The sequence below is a fragment of the Mycteria americana genome, chromosome 1 (genome assembly GCF_035582795.1).
Source record: "Mycteria americana isolate JAX WOST 10 ecotype Jacksonville Zoo and Gardens chromosome 1, USCA_MyAme_1.0, whole genome shotgun sequence".
NCBI classification, from domain to species: Eukaryota; Metazoa; Chordata; class Aves; order Ciconiiformes; family Ciconiidae; genus Mycteria; species Mycteria americana.
Genome location: NC_134365.1, coordinates 71,417,981 through 71,438,628, shown reverse-complemented (window position 1 = coordinate 71,438,628; position 20,648 = coordinate 71,417,981). Strand labels below are relative to the sequence as shown.

General features: G+C 40.5%; 1 protein-coding gene across 1 annotated transcript in view; it reads right to left on the bottom strand.

The window, feature by feature from the left end:
- The window catches only part of PTPRO (protein tyrosine phosphatase receptor type O), a 154,100-nt gene that overhangs the window by 27,721 nt on the left and 105,731 nt on the right, over window positions 1-20,648 (bottom strand). Inside the window, 6 exon segments of the mRNA XM_075491720.1 lie at window positions 1,547-1,686; window positions 5,171-5,291; window positions 7,922-8,073; window positions 13,814-13,925; window positions 16,367-16,560; window positions 19,060-19,180. Of these exon segments, the coding sequence (XP_075347835.1) occupies window positions 1,547-1,686; window positions 5,171-5,291; window positions 7,922-8,073; window positions 13,814-13,925; window positions 16,367-16,560; window positions 19,060-19,180 (840 nt within the window).

Genomic DNA, 20,648 nt, shown 5'->3' with positions numbered 1-20,648 from the left:
AAACCCAAGATGTTCAAACCTGCAAAGCTGTTGCTTTTCATTTTGCTGATTTAAAAATGGAGGAAAGGGACAAAAATGTTCATGTAATTAGCATGGAAAATCACAAGTAAAGAATTTTCACTGCTCTAATGGGAAAGCATCCCTTTTTACAGTTCAAAAAGGAGCCCTGCCCCTTTTTTCATAGAGACAGAAAAGACAGTGATGAATCTAATGAGAGGTGAGCTGACAATCTCTGTGCATTTCCCAGTGCCAGATGTTCACGTCAACAAACAAGACACCCACTGAAGCTCCTGCCAAATAGAGCAGTCTTTTCCTGATGTTCTTAAAACAGATCTGCTCTGCATTAAAGCTGCAAATCCTGTGGTACCTTCCTTGCCTCATCACATCATTATTTTGAATCTCTAAGTGGATAATGACTTCACAATCTTAAGCTATTCATTGTGAAAAAGCAGGAATCTAGATGTGGAATCCAAACTATCCAAAAGATTAAAGTGTATTTAAACTTTCTTTTTTTTTTCCTTTAGTCAGTGCCTTTCTCAATTTAAAAAGAATATTAAATAATTCAGACTGGTCTTCCATAGGATTAAAGAGTGTATATGTCTCTTTTGGGATAATCAGTGGTCTGAGTGGGTTATTTGACTTTTTTCTGAATGATTCCCCATTAGGTGTGACAGTCCACGTGACAGAATGATGTTTCACGGCATGTAATCACAGTGATTCACTATACCGTCAGCTAAGCCACAAAGTAAGCCTCATATGTTGCACAGCATTGAATGTCAAGGAATTAAAACTCCTACTGCTCTGTTCTTCACTGAACAACATTACCAATCTAAACACTCAGATATTCAGGTGGCCTCTGAGCACAGGTACCTAACTGGACAGAGAGAAAAGGAGGTTCATTTGTGAGGCTGAGAAGATGGGTCTGGAAGGAAATACTCTAAGAGACAAAATACATGAGAAGCAGCCACATTTGCAGCATAAAGGTACTCGTTGAATAGCAGTGAAGGTCCTATTGAACTTCAGTTAACAGTTCTCAAAACCAGGAATAAAGTAAGCCAGAAATAAATGCTGCATGAAAGTTCTCATGGCATCTAAATATGTCTATTTTTCCCATTCCTTATCAAGCTACCTGACCATTTTTTCCCTTCTTGCCCATTGACATTCCCTTAGTTTTGCGGTCTTTTACGTTTTGCATGGTATATTGGAGCCATTTTCATGACTAGCCAAAGACTGACACCCTGTTGGATGCACATAGCTTCTGTCCAACTAGTTATAATCTCATCAATAAGACAGAAGACAATTTTAATATTGAAAAATAACAAAATATTTTAGTATTTGAAATGCTTTAGTAGTTTAGCTTTTAAAGGTTTAATTCTGAACCACCTTACCACGTTTGGTTTAATGATCTAACCTGTGTACTGAGCATAAAATGTCATTAGGCTTTACACACAAATGCTAAGCAGCAGACAACAAACCAGAAAGATGCAAGACCCAGTCTCAGTTTCAGAGATGAAGAGCAGAAACCAAAGAAGAGATGCATACATACCTGGACTTTTGTTTCCTGACCAGATCCAGCCTGCTGGCAGTAGACTTCAAAGAAATCAGCCACTCCTTCTTCCACCCACAGCAGAGTCACGGAGGTCTGAGTCTTGTTGACAGCAAACAATGATTTTGGAGGGGCTGGTTCTGGTTAAGAGAAAATCTCCTTTTATTAAGCTTATCTTTAAGTTTTCAGACAACTGAGAAAAGGAAGCCTCAAATAAAAATGAAAGCAATGCCTGATGCCCTTCTATCTTTCATTTCCTTCAGATAAAGCCTGCCAATGTAAAGCCCTGCCTCTCATGATGATAACCTACCACTGTAAAATGGGAAGATGATTAAGTGTCCTGGTTTTTCTTCTCTATTTAAACTGTTCTCTATTTGAACAGTTAGATAATTACTTCACTTCCCTTTTCAGCAGAGGCCTTGTTTGAGGACGATCAGCATATTCTATTAATAGAATGATGTTAACAGAAGCTCTTTCAGGAGAAGATGGCTGTCCACCTGTTGGCAACACTTTTGGCCTGAGAAAGCTTTGCTGTGCAAGGTCTGCCCCAGGAGACGATAAAGAAGCAGCTTCCCACAAGCGAAGGCTGTCTAGGTTCATGTAACTGTAGCAGAGGAAATATTTAGTCAATTAACAGTTTAAAAAAAATCTTGTAGTCCGTTTTTTTTTTTCTAGGCTAACATGTAAGGGCCATTGGGTCTGCACTCGTTTCAGTTAGCTGCAGGAGTCTTCTCTCCTCACTGAATGCAGAGGTCCAGATTTCAGGGGTCTTCAATTTATTGCTTCGTTTTTCATTGCTGTTGTGCCGGATGAACTGGCAACAGGCAAACATATACAAGGGACTGAGGTTCCTACATGGCCAGGAGGAGACAACCCTGTGACAGGAGGATTATTGGGGGTCTCCTGGGAGAGATGGCATCAGAGATACTGTGAAACATGGATGAGGGTCTGCACCCAGCGTCCCTGGCCTCGCATGGGGTGGCCTCTGCTGTCCCCTCCAGTGCTACCTCCCCACCCGTGGACTCCCGTGGCTGGGCAGGCAGTGGTCTGCAGGAGGCCATGCTGACCTCCAGCAGAGGCCACCCCTCAGTGCAATCCCACCTGAACGAACTTGGAGTAAGGAAAGCACAGAAGAACAGGAGGGGAAACCTTGAGGAGCAGGGAGAGGAGCAAACAGCCTAGGCATGGTGTTAAGATGAGATGTACTTTTTTCCCAAGACTATTTCAAGACCAAGGCTTGATCCTGATTTTCATCCTGAAGACCTCACACAACAGGTACTGGCAAGCCCTAGCTTTCAATGCCTCAGGCATCCTGGACCCCTTTGGTTTGCCTTCAGAGAGTGCAAAGTTTGGGTTGTACACTTCCGAGCTGTTCTCCAGAGTTTTCACATTTCCTAATCTACAGATGTTTGATGAAAGTTGTCATTCTCAAACAATGACCCGATTCCAGGATCCTGACACACTACATGCAATTTACTATGTACAACAACGTTTTGCTCTTATTTTTTCCCTTCACAAATAATTTGTTATTCTCCTTCTGTGAGATGCTGTCATGGGAGCCTGGACGTGACATGTAAGATCCACCACAAAAAACTTGGCACAAAAGACTTGCTCAAGTGGTTATAGACATTTTGGAGACGTATCTGATGCTCAGACAATCAGATCAGTGTTCTAAGGTTGGAGGCTGCCAAGATTATATTGGCATTAGGGAGAGCATTGAGGAGAGCAGGGTAGGGACTGAGGCACATTCACGTGGCTTCTTCTGTGTCACGGGGATTGCAGTGCACATGTTGTCCCAGAACTACATAGGAAAGCATCCCTCTCCCTTAATTACACCCATATATCTGCTCGTGGATTCAGAAACACATTCCATCCCTCACTCCAGGTAAAAAATGGCCTTGATTAAAATACGAGTTTTGCATTTGGGCATCATCCCAAGAAAATCCTCCTTTGCCTCCAGCAAATGGCTTGATTTTTCTGCAAGTGGAAACTTGCCAGGATGAAGCAAACATCATGGAGGGAAGAACATTTGGCATGAATGCTTAAGAGACTGCCAAGTGCTGAGTCGTCTATCACTTAGAGTCAGTTCCCACTACTGCTAATTACAACTCCTATTGCTCCCTCAGAAACAGAGAGAAGGAAAACCTCTGGTAAAATACCCTTACTATTGTCTATTCAAAGTGCAAACAGCATAAAGAAAAAACAAAAACAAAAAACCAAACCAACAAAAACCCCGCACCCAGAAGTCTAGAAGGGATTTATCAAAACGGAATTCATCCCACCTTCTCTTTGTTGGGAATGAAAGAGCAAGAGCAAAATAACTATACCAGTTCAATAAGAGCCTGCCTGTCCATAAGCAAAGAACAGGAAGATACAACCAGGCTGCAGGGTGTACAGCATGAATAATACATGGCACTTGTGGACTGTCCGAAAGATAAAGCTAGCTGATATTTTTAAATACCCCCCTAAAATATTTGGACAATGGTAGTGGGAGGGATATACTCACCCTCACACATCTACCCACTCAGTCCTGGGAAGGAAGAGATACACGCATGTAACTCTGTGCACAGACACAAGGCATGGGGAAAACAGTGGACAGGCCTTGCATAGGGAAGAGGAAAATCCATGGAATTTGTCTACATCTTTCAAATATTCCCTTTGGTGAAAAGACCTGGAAGAACTTCAGATTCTTAAGGCTGTACTGCTTGCCCCAGCACTGTTTAAGAGATTTGAGTAAGAGCTATTGAGAAAGATGAATAGACAATGATTGCTTCAAGACCTCTAATTCGATTAGAAGTTATGGAGTCCTTTAAATTCACTTCTTTCACTGTCATTCAGGAAAGGTTTATTATGCGTGTAGAGAAGATAACCCAGTTTGAAATTACTAACTCTTTTTTACCCACCTTCACAGTGGAGTTAATGCCTTCCTCACAGGTAAAGGAGGATGTTAGGCAGAAAATTATATTTTAAAGTCCTACCAAAAGGATGAAATTCTTAAGTCTTTTTTTGTTTCTTTGAGTAGATTACACATATTTCTCTTAGAATGATGCTGGGTTCCACAGCCATGAATCTGATTGTTTTTGTAAAGAGTACTGTCATTGATTTGTATTTAAGGGTACCTTTTTGATGTTGGAAGACTACGGAGATGTCCAGGGAGAGAGGAGAGGAGATAGGAAACCAGACCAGGTGGCAGAGTACAGACCCAGAAACTGGCTCATCAAAACCAAGGAAGGTTCTGCTTTCTATTGAAAAGTTCAGCTGTGAAGCCTGACTTGCTGTTCCCAAAACCTGCCTGTGTTCAAGACCTTAGTGAAGCAAATATGAAGCAGAGTTGTTCTCCCAGCAAGGCATTCAGCGATTTCCACTCTCCTATTTCCACTTACAGTCAGATTCTGCCACTCTTGCTCCTCTCGAGTAATACTATTTTAGGAGAGTAGCTTCACATACGGGAATGAGACAATCTTCACAGCAAGGTGAGGTGAAAACTACAGCTTTGCAAAAGAAATGCAGTCACAGGTACATGACACTGAAAAGGAGGAAAATGCTGAATCTGCTGACACAGGTATTTTTACAGTCAAATGAGAGAAGGAGTGAGTTTATAGTATACAAACAAGTATTTCTTACCCAATTTGACAAGCTGGGGCAGGGATGTATTGCTGCCTCTTTCAGTACAAGCAGTCACTGAAAGGTTGTATATGTCCCCTGGAGGCAAGCTCAACACTGCAGTCATCACATTGCGTGTTACCTACAATAATTATAGACACCAACTGTTAAATATGACCCAAACCAGATAACCTTCTTGTAAAATTAATCTGGTTACTTAACATACTACAAAGAAAGTTCTGTGCATCACAGCAGATGTCTTCTGCGTACTCTAAGCTTGTTACATGAATCAGTTACCACTGACACCAGCTGTGGAAAGCCATAATGCTTGGCAGAATATCACAATGCAGAGAGAAGACAATCTTAGGCCATATTTTCTATATGACCAGTGAAAATTTAAGGAAGAAAGAAAATCTCCCTCATACCAACGAGAGTACTCTTGCGTCTAGATTTTTCGAGTTGTGCAAAATGCTAACCAAACCATGGATTTGAGTCCATTGCAATGTTAGAGGAATTTAAATCAAATCAGATATCTCTAAGAAGAGTACACAAGACACATATAGGCAAGCCTTTATATATCCTAAGAACCTGCAAATTAAATCCAGCTGGGCAAGTCTAACACCTACCTGGAGACCTGTTGACTTGGCAAGAGATCTCAGGGCCTGACCTCAGTCATCTGCAAGTTTGAAACCAGATATGATCCAAAACTGAGCTGAGCTTCAAAAGATTGTGAATAACTTCTTCGTAATATTTTAGGGGTGAGTAAGCTCCCCATTTCTCCAGGGTCATGGAGAAGGATGCAGAACTCAGATACTGCAACAGACTGTTTTCAGAGCACTTGTAGACTATCTACAAAGGGCACATTCAGGAATCTCATGCTGGTTTTCATAGTCACTTAATTTTCAGGCTGAAGCTTTCCGTTCCAAGAGAGATAGACAGTTCTGAATAAAGACTAACAGGACTATGCACATTATTTTGGTCACTTGTCTAAAAACTGACCAACTTCTTCAGAGTCTTGGGAAGTATTCAAATACCAGGAAGAAAAAGTCATCATTACTTGATTATTTTACCTGTTTATTTTAATAATTCTACAAGAAAAACCACCATAATAACAATCTTAGTAAATCAGATAAAGAGAGTAAAATATAGTATGATTTTTAAGGGAAACAATTTCTGAAAGTGACTAACAGAGCTTAGGAGAACAGGTACACCCTGCAAGCATGCACCCATATTTACAAATATGAGCAGTACCATAAAAGTTAGCTATAAACAGGTTGTTGCAGGAATTTCTTAAAGAATGCTTGCTGGGTTCTCTTGTTCTGAAAATAAAGAGAAACACTCTTAAAGACATCTTTGAAGTTTTATTTGCAGATACCCTCTATTTTTAATCTGTTGTTTAATCTAATATTCAGTATTCATTTTCATTTAATTTCATATTAAAAGTTTACTGTATTTTATATTTATTCAATCTAAGAATTTCTTATTCAAATATTTTTTACCAGAAGCGGTAGCACACAAGTCAGATTTTTTCCTGGAAGAATAATAACCTTACAGAGGATATGACTTTTGGAAGGAAGGGAGGGATATCACAGCACAGTTTTTTTAAAATTCAACCGTTAGAATACTTTATTTGGGGGAGGGGGGGAGGACGTAGAATTTTCTTCCTTGTTTGAAACAAAGATACAAATATTGGAAGTTCCTGCTCTTCAGAAACATGTTTTTGAACAGTTCTACTAATCATGTAATTAGATTCATGCTGCAACAAGCTCCAGATGGGTGCACTCTGGCAGCTGCTATGAATCCAACGAAAACTAGGGTGTTCCATATAAATCCAAATAAAAATTGCTGATGAATTTGCGCTTACGCTGAAAATCCACTTCCAATTCAGCATCTGCTGAGTCTTCAGCTGTAGAAGGGAAACCTTTCCCTTGAAAAAGACCAGACACTTTCTCCCTGCCAACAATTAAAAGATCAATAGTGGTGTACAAGACAGTCACAGGCCACAGGCTGTATGAAGCTACATTGCTGGTTGCATACATTCCTGCGCTGCAGTGCTCCACCACCATTTCAAACACTTCTCACTCTATGTCCAGGGGCTGCTTTTTTGCTTCAGGTTAAACATGCGTCTCAGTACCCTGCAGCAGCATGACTTTAATCCATAGCTGGAAAACCTAGATTTCTTTTTCTAAGTGATTTTTAAATACGCTTGAAGAGTTCAAGAGGATGTGCCAAGAACACATCTTAACATCTGGCAAGTTTTCTAAGAAGTGCATACATTCTGGGTGAAATCCTCATCCTATCAGTTAGTGGAACTTGTATTTAAACAGTAAATGAAAACCACATAATTTATAAGGATGTCTGTTTGATAAAGTCAGAAAATGGGAAGTGATAGTACCTGGCTTGAATGAACTAAAAAAATCTCAGCTAGTAGTGTAGTCTGGTTATTATTAAATAGAAATTGAAAGGACCATATATGATCACTCAAAAATACTCTTTATGTTTCACTGTCTGCAGCTTAGAAGTTTAATAAGCTATTTTTAAATTCTCACCTAAATTATCAACACTTGTGCTGGATCACCATAGAACCATTCTGTCCACTGGCTGTTTTGAGAGCTTGAGTCTTTGGAAGTGTGAGCTAACACTGTGAAATAACTTCAACTGATCAGGCTTCTACCAATCTTAATCAACTTGCTTAAACTTTGTAATACAAAGTTATCAACTCAGCAAAAAAAACACAGAGAAATGAGCGACACCTTCCCCACTCATACTTACACTCTTCTTGATTTTTTTCTTTCCTTCTGCAATCACCATCCAATGCAGCATCCTGGAATGAGAAAGGTCAGTACCATCTCCTCCATAGGTCCAGGTGACGTACAAAAGATGGTTGTAATATTCTATGGAGGTAATCTCAGGTGCCACTGGTGCTGAAGGAAGAAGGCAAATGTATTACAGACAGGGTCTAACACAGTTAATTACTAAGTCCAGTAATAAACTTCTGCCAAAGGATACTGTTGGGAAGACAGTATCATAAATATAGCAGAAACATATTAGTAAAAGCATCCGCACCTGAGTGCTAGCTGAAAGAAATGAAAAATGGCATTTAACCTGGGGGATATTCAGAACAAAAATATACCTTTGTTTGCAATCTTTCAGTTTAAAAGAAAAAAGCATGAAGCTGCTGGCTGATATAAACCGTTTTTTGAGTCAACATTTACAAATAGAATTCAAAGTCAAGTTAAAAGCCTCAGATATTGCTTCACTGTGTTATAGCACTGAAAAGAAAGGACAATTAGTGAGAAATAAATAAGAATTGTCACACTGAATAGCTTTTCCATAGGAAAAAATATCTTCTCTTCACTAAACTTGCATCTTCCTAGGAGGAAAAGCCCAAAACCCGCAGTTTTCCAAAGAAAATCTTTTTGCATGAAAAGTTATGGCCACCTTTGCTCCCAGGGTGAAATTCCCACCACCACAGAAAGCAGCCATCAGCTGACAGCCATCTAAACACCAAGTGTCTAGTCTACAGGCATACGGTAGCTACATTATTAGGTGAAGTAGCTGTTGTCCCTCCTCTTCCTCCACACACCCAGCTCCCGCCCGGCGCCGTCCCCTGCGCTGCGCAGCTCAGACTGCCTCGCCACAGCCCCGTCAGCCTGTTCGATGGCTTGTCTTGCGCTGGAGCTGCCAGCAAGCCCTTGGCTCCCTGTGCAGCCCAAGAAGAAAGATAGCAACCTCCAGAGCAACTCTTCTCCTCCTAAAAAAGGTATGTAAGATAAGAGAATTACCTCCTGGAGGTGCCTCTCTATTAATTGCAGAGGGAGTATAGCTGATCAGCTCACCTTGATTGCCTAATTTGTAGGTGCAGGTCCCCAGTTAGGATTTAAGTTAAAACTGAGTGGAGACCCAAAAGTGAAAGTCAGCTATCAGTAAAGATCTTAACCTCCTCTCAAAGTAGTATCAATGGCATAACCTGGATAAAGCAGGGAAGTGTACGAATCTGTGTGCTTGGCAGATCCTTTAGGAGCACCGTAGGGAAAATGATACGGACTGACTGATCTTCTTCTGCACAAGCCCCGTGGAGTCCAGTGTGTTTGTTCAAAGGCAGCTCAGATGCGGCTGCCTGGTAAACCAGTCAAACCTGGTAAAACAGTCTTTACTTTCCCCATACGGAGATGCAGACTGATCCTGATGACAGCTTATATTTCAGAACAACCTTAATCTCCCTAATTTCTGCTGCAGGTTTCTGCAGACACAGTACTGAAGTGTGAGGGTCCCACTGGAACATTTCCGTTCTAAAACCAAGGGCCCTTCCCACCACGCTCCCTCGCAGAGCCCTGGATGCCAGCACAGCTGCGGGTGCCAGCAGCCGAGACGAAACGCAGGACGGACTCGGAGCTTGGGTCTGTTTGAAGGGGCCACAAGATGTCACTGCTGCTTTCACGAAGACTTCTATGACTTTTGCATCAAGACATTCGTTAGAGAACAGATTTACTGAAGTAATCGCTGAGGAAGGCAGCAAATACAATGCATGGACAATTTAGAGCCATTTAGAAACCTTTAGTAAGACTATTCTCTCAAATTAATCTTGAAAGTGCCCTTTTATGCTGTTGAGAGGAAGTAACCTTATGTAGTATAAAATCTTTAAAGTAATGCTTCTTTTAATTTCTAGAGTCCCCAGTCCATCACTACACAAGGATTCCTTACAACTTAAGGTCACGACTGGCATGAATCTTATACACTACTAATTTCCTCCTATACCTAAATATTGATGACATGCTTTCCCTCTTAACGTTCACACAGCTGTTTGCTTTAGGTATCTGGCAATGAACATCCAGGATGTGCGAAATGAGACTAAGGGCCAGGGCTTGCATGATCGACTCCCCTAGCATCATGTTCCACTGGGAGCTGAGTGGCACAGAGATGCTGTAGGAAGTTACATCCCATTGCTGACCCGGCCCAAAGTGAGAGCTGAGAGCATCCAGGGGACCAACAGACAGCAGCTTCACAACAAGGACAGACGTGGTGGTACTCACCAACACCGACAGCCTGCCTGTCTTACTCTTTTCGCTTCTCCGAAGCTAAAAGCATTCTCATTGCAAAATGGTGGTGGTCTAAAGTGCCCTTGCTTATGATTGCCCTTGCTTAAATCCAGCTGTTTACAGCAGGTGGCATTAAAAACTCATTAGTCACCACAGCAACACTTGTGGTGCCACAATCTCTCCCTGCGTTAAAACAACAGCATGCAACTGTTGCTGCAGGAGCCCAAGAGAACAAATGCTGTTTCTGATAAGCCTCTGGGGTCCCCCCAAATCTCCCCCATTCTCCTGGGGACATCTGACCAGTTGTCATGGGGGAGAGCTATATATATCATCTAGTCTCTTCTAATATCCTTTTCATTCCAGGTACTGCAGTTCAGTAAAGCCCCAGCCCAGCTATAGACTCCACAAGAGCAGTGGGATCCTGCGTTAGGGAAATGGTTTGTCTGCCCTGAGCTTGCTGCAAGGTGTGGTCCCAAACTGCTAGATAATCCTTCTGCTTTGTTTTAAAAAATCAAACTTAGGTTCCAGCTGCAGAGGTTAGCTTTCTAGTTATACACAGAAGAACCGACAGATGGTATACTGTCAAGAAGACTACAAAACCTTCTATTTAGTATTTTAAAATTTAGGGGTTTGGGTTCGGTTTTTTGTTTGTTTTTTGTTTAAGCCCTGGCAACCTGTGCAAGGGAGGTAGCACTGTTCAGAATGATGCAGAAAGGGACCAAGTGCTCCATAAAACCATCTGTTCCTTCTCCGGAAAGAAAGAGGCTGAGGGTGATAAAGAACTCTGCAGTCCCCTGGTAACCTGAAAGAGTGAAAAGGCAGCACCTACTGGGGACAAACATTTCAAACCTGCAGACATGAAAAATTGGCATGCCACTTTCTCACAAGTTAGCCTGACAGCAGTCCCTGGACAAAGCTGAAGAGATTTCAAGTAATAAGGCAATCAGAGGACAGGAGTGTATTTAATGCTCACAATCAGTGGTGACCATCTATTGATAAGCGCTCGTAATTTGATCAAATCAGATTTCTTTGTTAGGACTCTTCCCTTAAAATGCTGTGATCTGGCTCACCACTATTCAACATTTTCATCCATACTCTGAAAGTAAAAGCACCACTGATGGACCATGCAAGTAACGTGGCAACCGGCAGAGGAGTAGAGGATTTGGACAGGGCTGTGATTTGAATTATTGGCCCCTGCACTGGGCCTGTTCAAACAAAATGTATTTCAAAGTGCCAGGTGCAAAGTTGAGTCTTTAGGAAAAAGGCATGCAGACAACACTTCCCAGATGATAAATTGTGGAAAGCAGCTACCCTAGGAAGGAGTCAGAAGCCACAGAATAGAAGCAAATCAACACAGACCTCCAGTGTGATGCCATAGCAAATGCAATCATCTAGATGCACAAACAGGAGAGCACTGAATAGGGAGTTGATTTTGCCTCTGTAGGAGTATTCAGCGGGCTGGTATTACACTTTCAGTTTTCACGTACTTTGGTAAAAACAGTAAAAATTAGAGAGCCAGAGTGGGAGAAAAAAGTGACATGAAAAAATGCCTTACTGTGAGAGCACACGAAGAGTTCAATGGAAGCAATTTATCAACAGAAAAGAGTGAAACGAAATTTTGTATAGAGAGGGAAAAAAAGCTTTGTGTCTCTTCAATCAATAAGAGAAAAGTGTAACAAGAATTATGGACTGGATATTAAAACTAGAAAAATTCAGATCAGAAGCAAAGGATAAACCTTTGATAATAAGAGGAATTAAGCATTGGTACAACTTTCCAGTTGGATTTTTTCTGGAGATTTTCACTTAAGACCAGACGACCTTTTTGAAGAGAGGTTTTGCCAATCATAAATGGATGACATTATCTAAGAGATTCATCCATTTCTCATTTTTGTCTACATCTGCTAGTTAAGGAGTTGATCTATTTTTCATCTAATAGCAATAACAGTCTTTACTTTCCCCATACAGAGATCCAGACTGATCCTGATGACAGCTTATATTTTAGAACAACCTTAATCTCCCTAATTTCTGCTGCGTTTCTGGAGACACAGTACTGAAGTGTGAGGGCCCCACTGGAACATTTCCGTTCTAAAAGGCTGAACCTGGTACCCAAATCAGTTGGAAAAGACATTTCTCCCCTCATATGGCAACCAACCAGCTGGAAAATTGCTTCCTTATAGTGCTACAGAAAAGCTGATTGATGCCAAAGGACAATGAATATCCTTGGAGACCCTTCACGGGGCCCCTGTGGGTGCTATGAGTTTCTGATACACTGGAGAAGCACCAGAATTTATCGGCAGTGTAGCTTGGGATCAGATATCTCAGGACGGGAGAGTTTCTGCTGACTTCAGTGGAGCTAGGACTTAACCCACTAATAATTTTTCTGCCGTGGTACTGTCGAGCACAGGCACTACATTAATCATCATTGCAAATGGGTCTTACTCAGTTCCTTCCTCAGATAAATCCTTTTAGCCTCTCCTCAAAAAGAAAATCTGGGAGTAGGCTAGTATCTGTTTTGGAGGGAGTGCCTGGGACCTTGTAGGCTGATTTTCCTCGTAATTTAATTTCTGCATCTAGAAAAGAAGAGTGAGTCATACTTTATTTCCTCTCACGGTTCATCTGAATTATTTACTGCTTTCAGTCACCTTCTGCAAGGTGAACTAAACAGCAGCGCATAAAAACAAAATGATTCAATAGGGAAATTTGACTTAACCAGCCTGGATGCTAGGAACATGTGGCAAGGCACTAACAGGACCTCTTGTATGCTGTTCCCTCTACAGCTAATCTATTTGATACATTGAAGATTCAAACCCAAAGTATCTGACAAGAGACGACGGAGTGTGTTAAATGCAAGGCCGGTCCCAACTGGTAGAGCGTGATCCATGTGGTTATATCAATTTATTGCAGCTGAGAATCTGGATTACGATTGACTTGTTAGCACCACACAGTTTCCCAGTGCCAATCTACCCAGCAGGGGTACAATGCCTTGATCACAGGAGCACCCTTTTCTCCTTACTGTGAGCAAGGAAAAAACACCCAGCAGAAAAGGAAAAGATAGAGGACAAGAATAACGTGCTATCGAACATACCAGCTGCCTCGGTCTGCCTAAGAGTGCATAACTCTACTCCATGTTAGCTAAGGTACGGTCACAGTCTGACCTGTGGATTACTGGGAGGGGGAAAAAGGACGAAAAAACACTTGGAAACATTGAAAATATACGGAAAAATGTTTCATAATATTATCAAACCTAAGAATTCAGATTACTTATTTACCCATTAACTCCTCAATGTTTAAAACATGCAATGTCGTAAAAGACAAGCAGGATCACTGGCCCTCACTGAAACCATGCATTCAGCTGATGGAGAGGACTGGAATAGAGTAATCAAACACTGTGCTTTGCATAGGAGAATTACATATATTCATTTAAAGCAGTCCTCAGAGCTTTCCTTAAAAAAAAAAAAAAATTAAAAAAATAAAAATAAAAATAATAATAATAAAAAACCCCCACTTAGCTGTTAAATATCCTAACTTGCAAGTATGTGCAGGTGAAACGCAACACCTAAGTCGGACTTTCTCAGTCCTCCTGCTCCCGGGAGCAATCCCACGGTCTTTTCAGGCAGCTGCTCACCTGTTATGAAGCTGATGGTGGAGCTGTCACAGCAGCTCAGCTCTGGGTCCCCCCAAGTCACCATGGTGACCCGGAAATTGTAATACCAAGCGGGCAGCAGGTTAGCTATTCTCTGTAAAGTGACAAAAGAGAAACTGCAGCTCAGGAGAAAAGTCACCGGCATGACTTACAAAGCACGACAATATTTATAAATCTAGTGCCCACCCAGGGGCCCATTTTACTGAGCTCCCACTCCGTACTCCAGTGGAAACCTCTGTACTTTGGGATTTCAAGTTATTCAAAAATCTGTGCAGTGAGAGCAAACACGGTTGTGGTGGCTCTGCCCTTAGCCACAGGCACGTGGCCCCAGGCCCTGCCCGCCACGGGAACCTCGCATTGATTTCCAGGGCAGTGAGAACGATTCCTGCGGAGCGATCTTCCAGCACAAAATTCTGATTTGATGAAGGCAGATTATTTAACGGGAAAAATGTAGGCTTTTCTATTTCGATTAAATAGGGTTTGAGGATAAATTAGAAACAATGTTTTTGATACAGATACTGTCACTGCAAATGACTTATTTTTTCCAGTCTTCAAAGTGTATTTCACTTTGTATTATCATTTATTATAAATGAAATATGAATGAAACATAAATGACTTATGAGACATAAATTATATATATAAATGCAAATGAGATATAAACGAAGTACAAAATGCAATATATTTTGTATTATCATATTCAATATTTAACTTAAAATTCAAATACTTCCATTGACAGCACAAAACACTTCAAATATTTAATTTTATGTTGAAATGAAAAGCCTAATGGTATTTTTAAAATTCAAAATAAAAGCAAACTGGAAATAATGAAAATTTTCAACAAATTAGAAATTGCTATTTTTACAGATCTGTGCTGTTTGCAGTGGCCTTTTTTTCCCAGATATTATAAGGCAATCCAAATATAGGGTTTGTGGACTATTCTCCTTATGCTTTTTAGAAGAAATGGTATCCGATTAACACCAAAACCTTGAAGATGCTTGGACTTCTGACATGCCCCTGGTGTAATATTGAAAATACCAACATTGCTTTGACAATTTTAAAATAAGATGCAGAGCACAAAGTGAACAAAGCAAGTAAACAGAGTGAAGGGGCAAATTCAGTTCCAAAGGTTCTCATCAAGTGATAACCTTCAGGAAATAATTTTTGATCTAAGCTGTCAGATAGCTTGATTTTTGATTCCCCTGCCTTCTCACTGGGCTTGATGCTGTTGCTCCAGAATACACCACTCAGAGATGTCAGTAGATCATAGGGAAATTTGTGGGACATAGTGGGATTCTGGAGCACTGATAGAGAACCCAAACAAGAGTTCACCAAAACTTACCTGTATGTTAAATGCCATAACAGAAGAAGAGGGAGCCACTCTTTTTCTAATTCAGACTTACTCTTTAAAATTACTCTTTAAGGAATGCTCACTTTAGCTGCGATACAATACTGTCACATTTCAGACTGAAATTCAGACAAAGGAATTCCAGCTTGGCTTCCTTGAACAGGATTTGCAACAGTAAGGGAAAATATCATCTCATTTTCTAATGAACCACATTAACTCTGGAAGATGGCATTACTTCTAAGAGGACTCGGATCACTCAGGTATTAATCTAATTGTGCTGAGTCATGATTACAAGATATTAATTACTCATTTGGTAAGTTATTTTTGTTTTTAATTTCCCTGGAGATTTATGTGCTAGATTTACAGTCACGTACCCAATTACAGTTAAGCTGCTGTAGCCAAAATGACTCCACAAATGGTATTATGCAAATCAATTACGGTAAATCACTGTGGCTCTCACAAGCAGCAAAAGTTATTGCTATCCTTTTTGCATACTCATAACTTTCTGAACAACTACTTTCAGCTAAAATTGCTTGCTGTCTTGCGCTACAATGAAGCCTGAATAAAATCTGTTCACCTTCTCCAAGAAATAATGGAAAGGAAGAGGAAAATTTCACTTTATTACTGCAAAGATGCGTGTGCATACATGTGTATGTGTGTTCTTCTAGAGAGCAGTCTCCACCTAGTTGAAATCCTGGCATAAGTCTTTGTAGCTTCAGAAACATGAAGGCTATTTTCACAAGAGTGTCTCTGCAGCTAAGCCTTCCAGATGGCACACTGCAAGACTAGCCCGCAAGCCCCAAATCCATATTAGCAATATTAATTATGTAGATAAGGCTTTGGACTACTCTCCCCAAGGAGATGATGGAATTTTTAAAGCCTTGACTGACAAACTGACCCACAAACTGAAGCTGCCTCTGGACTTGCTGAACATGCCCATTTGTGAACAAAGAAGAGGCTCATCTCCTATCTCATCGCTCTGTTTAAAATTTAGCATGGTTCAGCTGGCATTCCCTTACTTTAGAACAGAAAATGCCACTAGCATCCTGACCATTTTCTCTGCTTTGCCTGGAAAAATGTGCCAGGCTTAAAGGCATATATACATATTCATGGGGGAAAGGCTGGGCAAAGAAATGTCACACGGTGCCAGGGCCACACAGGCATGGGAAAGTCAGTAACGGTCACTTTACCACAGAGGCAGTTAAGGAGACGGTTGCTGCTATTTCATAGTAGGTTGTCCACTCAGAAGTCATCGTTGATGGGTTGAAGTAAAACATTTCTACAACATATTTCCTGAACACCCCAAGGAAAGGTCTGTTCCAGCTCAAAACCACAGCAGTGGGTCCCAAAGGGTAAAGCGTCAGATCCTTTATTCCAGTGGGCACTATAAACCAGAAATTGTGGTTAGTAATGTGTGTGTTATCAGTTACACTTTATTTTAAAACGATACCTTTCCTTAACCAAGTTCTACCTATTTCTGGTTTGTTCCTGACTTTAATTCCCAAGAGCTTCCTTGTCACACGCAGCCGAATACCATTTTTTCAGCACTTGTTCTCCAGTTTGTTATATCTACTTTCTCAGAAATGACCACAGGCTACTTGGTGTTGGTTGCTTAGCTTGAGATAAAGTACAAGGCTTGATTTCTCATAAATGGAGGGTTCCATTCTACTTTGAAAAATCAGGATGTTTAGGAGATATTTCAAGTTGCTCAAAAACAAAAGCATCAAAAGCCATAACACTTTGGAAGATGAAGACTACGAGAAAGAACAGTTTTTATGTCTCACCCTCCTTCCCTGGGGAACCTAAAGGTGCTGTCATGTATTGCTATTCTTGCCTCACAGATGATGACACTGAGAAAGAGAAGTCAAGTGATTTGAAAAATGTCACATAAGGGTCAACTTCTGCAACCCTTACTTGTCTGGAAAGCAATTATTCTTCATGACTTAACTGAGGCTACTTAAATAAGTACTTTGCTAACATTTGCAAGGGTTGCAGAGCCCCAGCTATTGCACGCCGGGTCAGAGCCAAGACCAGCACCCAGATTACTTCAGCCCATGTTAGCACATGATTGCCTTTCCCTTCATAAATCATTTACCCATCTTTTCTTTGCTTTCTCTACAGTGTTAATACTCACCCAGTGAAAGTGAGGCTTAGGATAACCAAGGGGAGAACTGAATACTTTTTAAAGTGTATTTTCTCTTATTTCAGTTTCATTCATCATTACCACCACTGATAATTTGAAAGAACAGTTTGTTTTGCAGTTCTACTATTTTAATATCAAATTCAATATCCTGTTATGAAATGAAAACTCATACAGCTGTTGTTTTACTCCATAAAAACATCCCCTTTATAATAAGAAACCTATGAGATGTTTTGTTTAGAAACTGATTGCCGTTTTGAGTTTAGTAAGAACCTTCTATGGTTGTGAGGCCACATGAAAGTGGAGATAATGAAGGAACTTATTTACTTTGGGAATATATGATTTTACTTTCTCAAGTGAAAATAGAATTTTGCAGCTTTCTGAAGTAACTACAGTGAGAAAGAAAATCAAAAGCATTTGTAAAAATTGTCGAATGATAGAGATTTTAATAATACAGTATATATAATTTTTTACTTATTATTTTTTCCTGTACTGAAATATACCATACACTCTTTTCAAATTTTTATTCAGACCCAATTTATGAAAATATATAACAAGATTGCCTAGAATGAAAAGGCTCTCACCATATTCACTAGCCCACATATCTGCTTTCATTTAAGGATTCAATTCTTAACAGGTTAACTTTGTTTTTTTCTGTTTCACTTTCTTCCCTACATCACAGAGAGGAAGCAGAATGAAAAATACTGAAGATCTCTAGCTTTCAGCCACCTGCTCTCAGGCAGACTATTTGTCAAAACGAGAAGCTGGGTGGCTCAGGCTAAATATTTCTCTGCAAACGTAACTTTATGCACCGAATCTCTTTCTCTTCGCCCTTTCTCTTCTTAACACATTTTGTTAAAGTGGTAACCTTAAAAAAATAAATGATACTGAAACTAAAAGATACCGAATTCTATCCTAAGTGACTCTCTAGGAGCTCACTAGGAACCTGGTGGAATCCTGAATTATAGGCATGGGGGCAGCAGCTCTGCCTGTTGGCCATAAAACCACATTCTTGAAAATGCTACTCTGAGTCTCAGAGGGTTCTTATTTTCAAATCTCAAAGCAGAGAACATCAAGATCCACCGATAAACTCAAGAAAATCAAGGCATACACAACTGAAGTTGGTGAAGGTCACGTAGTACCATAGGAGATAAGCCAGCTGTCCTGACCCTTAGCACTGTGGCCTTCCGACTGGGCCACATTACATCCTTCATAAAGCACGTTTGCAACAAATGTCTTAGCAGTCCCACACATTTCACGAGTCAGTGGGAATGAATCACCTCTAGGAAGTGCCCACATCTCTCCGTGAGCCACAGACCACCTGCAGCTGAGGCTGGCTACACCTAAATGAGGTGACTCCCACCCTAAATGACATAGACCACGAGCACTGCTAGAGACAAACATATACTCAGGTGTCCAAGGGTGAAGACGGTTCTTTCCACAGGGGCCTCTGTGTGTGAATCCTGACTATAATTGCTCTCTAGTTAGGTTTGGTAATAACTTAATGTTTAAATGTGAAATATCTATCTTCCACTGAAGGAGTATTTTCCCTACCTCAGTAATGGGCTAGACAATGCAAGTAAAATATTCTCAATAAGTGTTCATTACATTTGAAATAACCAACATGACAATTTTGTACTCCTTCATGGGCTCTAGGGCTTAATGAATACACTACACATATTTAAAAACAAAGCAAGGCAAAACAAAACAAAACATGTATCAAACAGTAGATGCAGGGGCTACCAATGGAAAATGTGACAGGATCAGAAGGCGGTCCAACCAACGGTCCTTTCCGTAAGTAAACCACAACTTGGTACTGGGCACCAGGAACAAGATTTTCAATGAGGCTGCTGCTTGAATTCACCTAATAGGAGGGGAATACATCAGATATGAGGAACTTAGTTGATTAAAAGAAGATTAAGACTGTACAGGAAATAGTCCAGTTACAAAAGGCATGATTCTGAAGACACAGGCATCAGCAGCTAAAACTCCATTCATTAAGCTCAAAATGGCAAAACTGTGAAAGTGGTCAGGACTGACTTGACAAATGACCTGACTCAGAGAATCACACTTGCCTTGCTGTGTAAGGTCAGCTGTCGCACTGCAGACCCACTCTCTCCTACTGTCAAAGTTTATTGAAATATTCAGGCTACATTATTCATATTCAGGTGATATTATTCAGGCTGGAGTATTTAGATGGCGTGTTTTCAATAAAAGCCTGAGGTTTTTAATCTGCCATCTGATTCATCTGCAGCTATGTGAGCTGAAGGCAGCATTATGGGAAAGCTGTCTCTGAATGCAAGTGTTAAATGACTGCACAGTGAAATCAGAGAGGAATTACTCTCTTTCACCTCTCCTGCTCAGCACTACAAAACCTGACTAAGGGACCTTGTGATTCTTCTTTTCAGTTTGAAACATCACCATTAAAATTTCTGCTGTGCCACACCAGGTTTTGGTCAGAGCTGGAGGCAGAATGCCTGACCAAGTGATTCCTGGACTGGTACAATATGAAAAGTCTTACCTCCTGAAGAGCCAGCTAACAGCAAAGGCATAGAGCAGCTCTGAGGAAAGGACTTCATGCACCCCTTCTAGGCCTGCAGGCTGGTATTTCCTACTAATATTTTCTTTGCAACCTTTCCAAAGTCTGTATCACAGCCACCTTTGCATTGGTGGTTTACTGCAATGCACGTGAATACATCAGTGCCAGCACAGATTTAGTGAGAAACAGAATTTGTCTTTAACAGCTGCTTTGGAAAGCTAAATCACTTTTACATCAGGCACAATGGTAGAAATGGATAGAACTCTGCACTGAATTTTGCGCTTTTCAGCTCGTCACGGAGAATTCAAACCAACAGCCATTAATAATTCCAGGTATAATAAGCTGATAAAAATTGATTAGAGGTGGTATGAATATCTGTCATGACAAAAAGAAACAAATAACTGTATTTAGACTTTTCTACCTACTTGCAATAAATATACATTTACTTTTACAGATATTTATTCACGGATTAGCTTTAGGTACTTGTTTTTGAGTTTGTAGATGAATCCTGTAGTATTGACTTTAATCATATATACTTGCTATCTTTGGTTTATAATTACCTACTGTATTGTTTTGCTTCCTGATTAAATGCCTGCACTTTTAATAAATGGAAGGAAAATAACTCAATGAGATTACAAGCTGACTCTGAAAAACAATTCTCGAATTGTCATGAAAAGACACTTCCAAACGTTTAAGTTCACAGCCATTCTTGGAATAAAACTCAAAACATCTTGACAAAGATTCATTTTAAGACATTTTTAAAGGATGCAGACTCCCTGTATTAATTAACGTG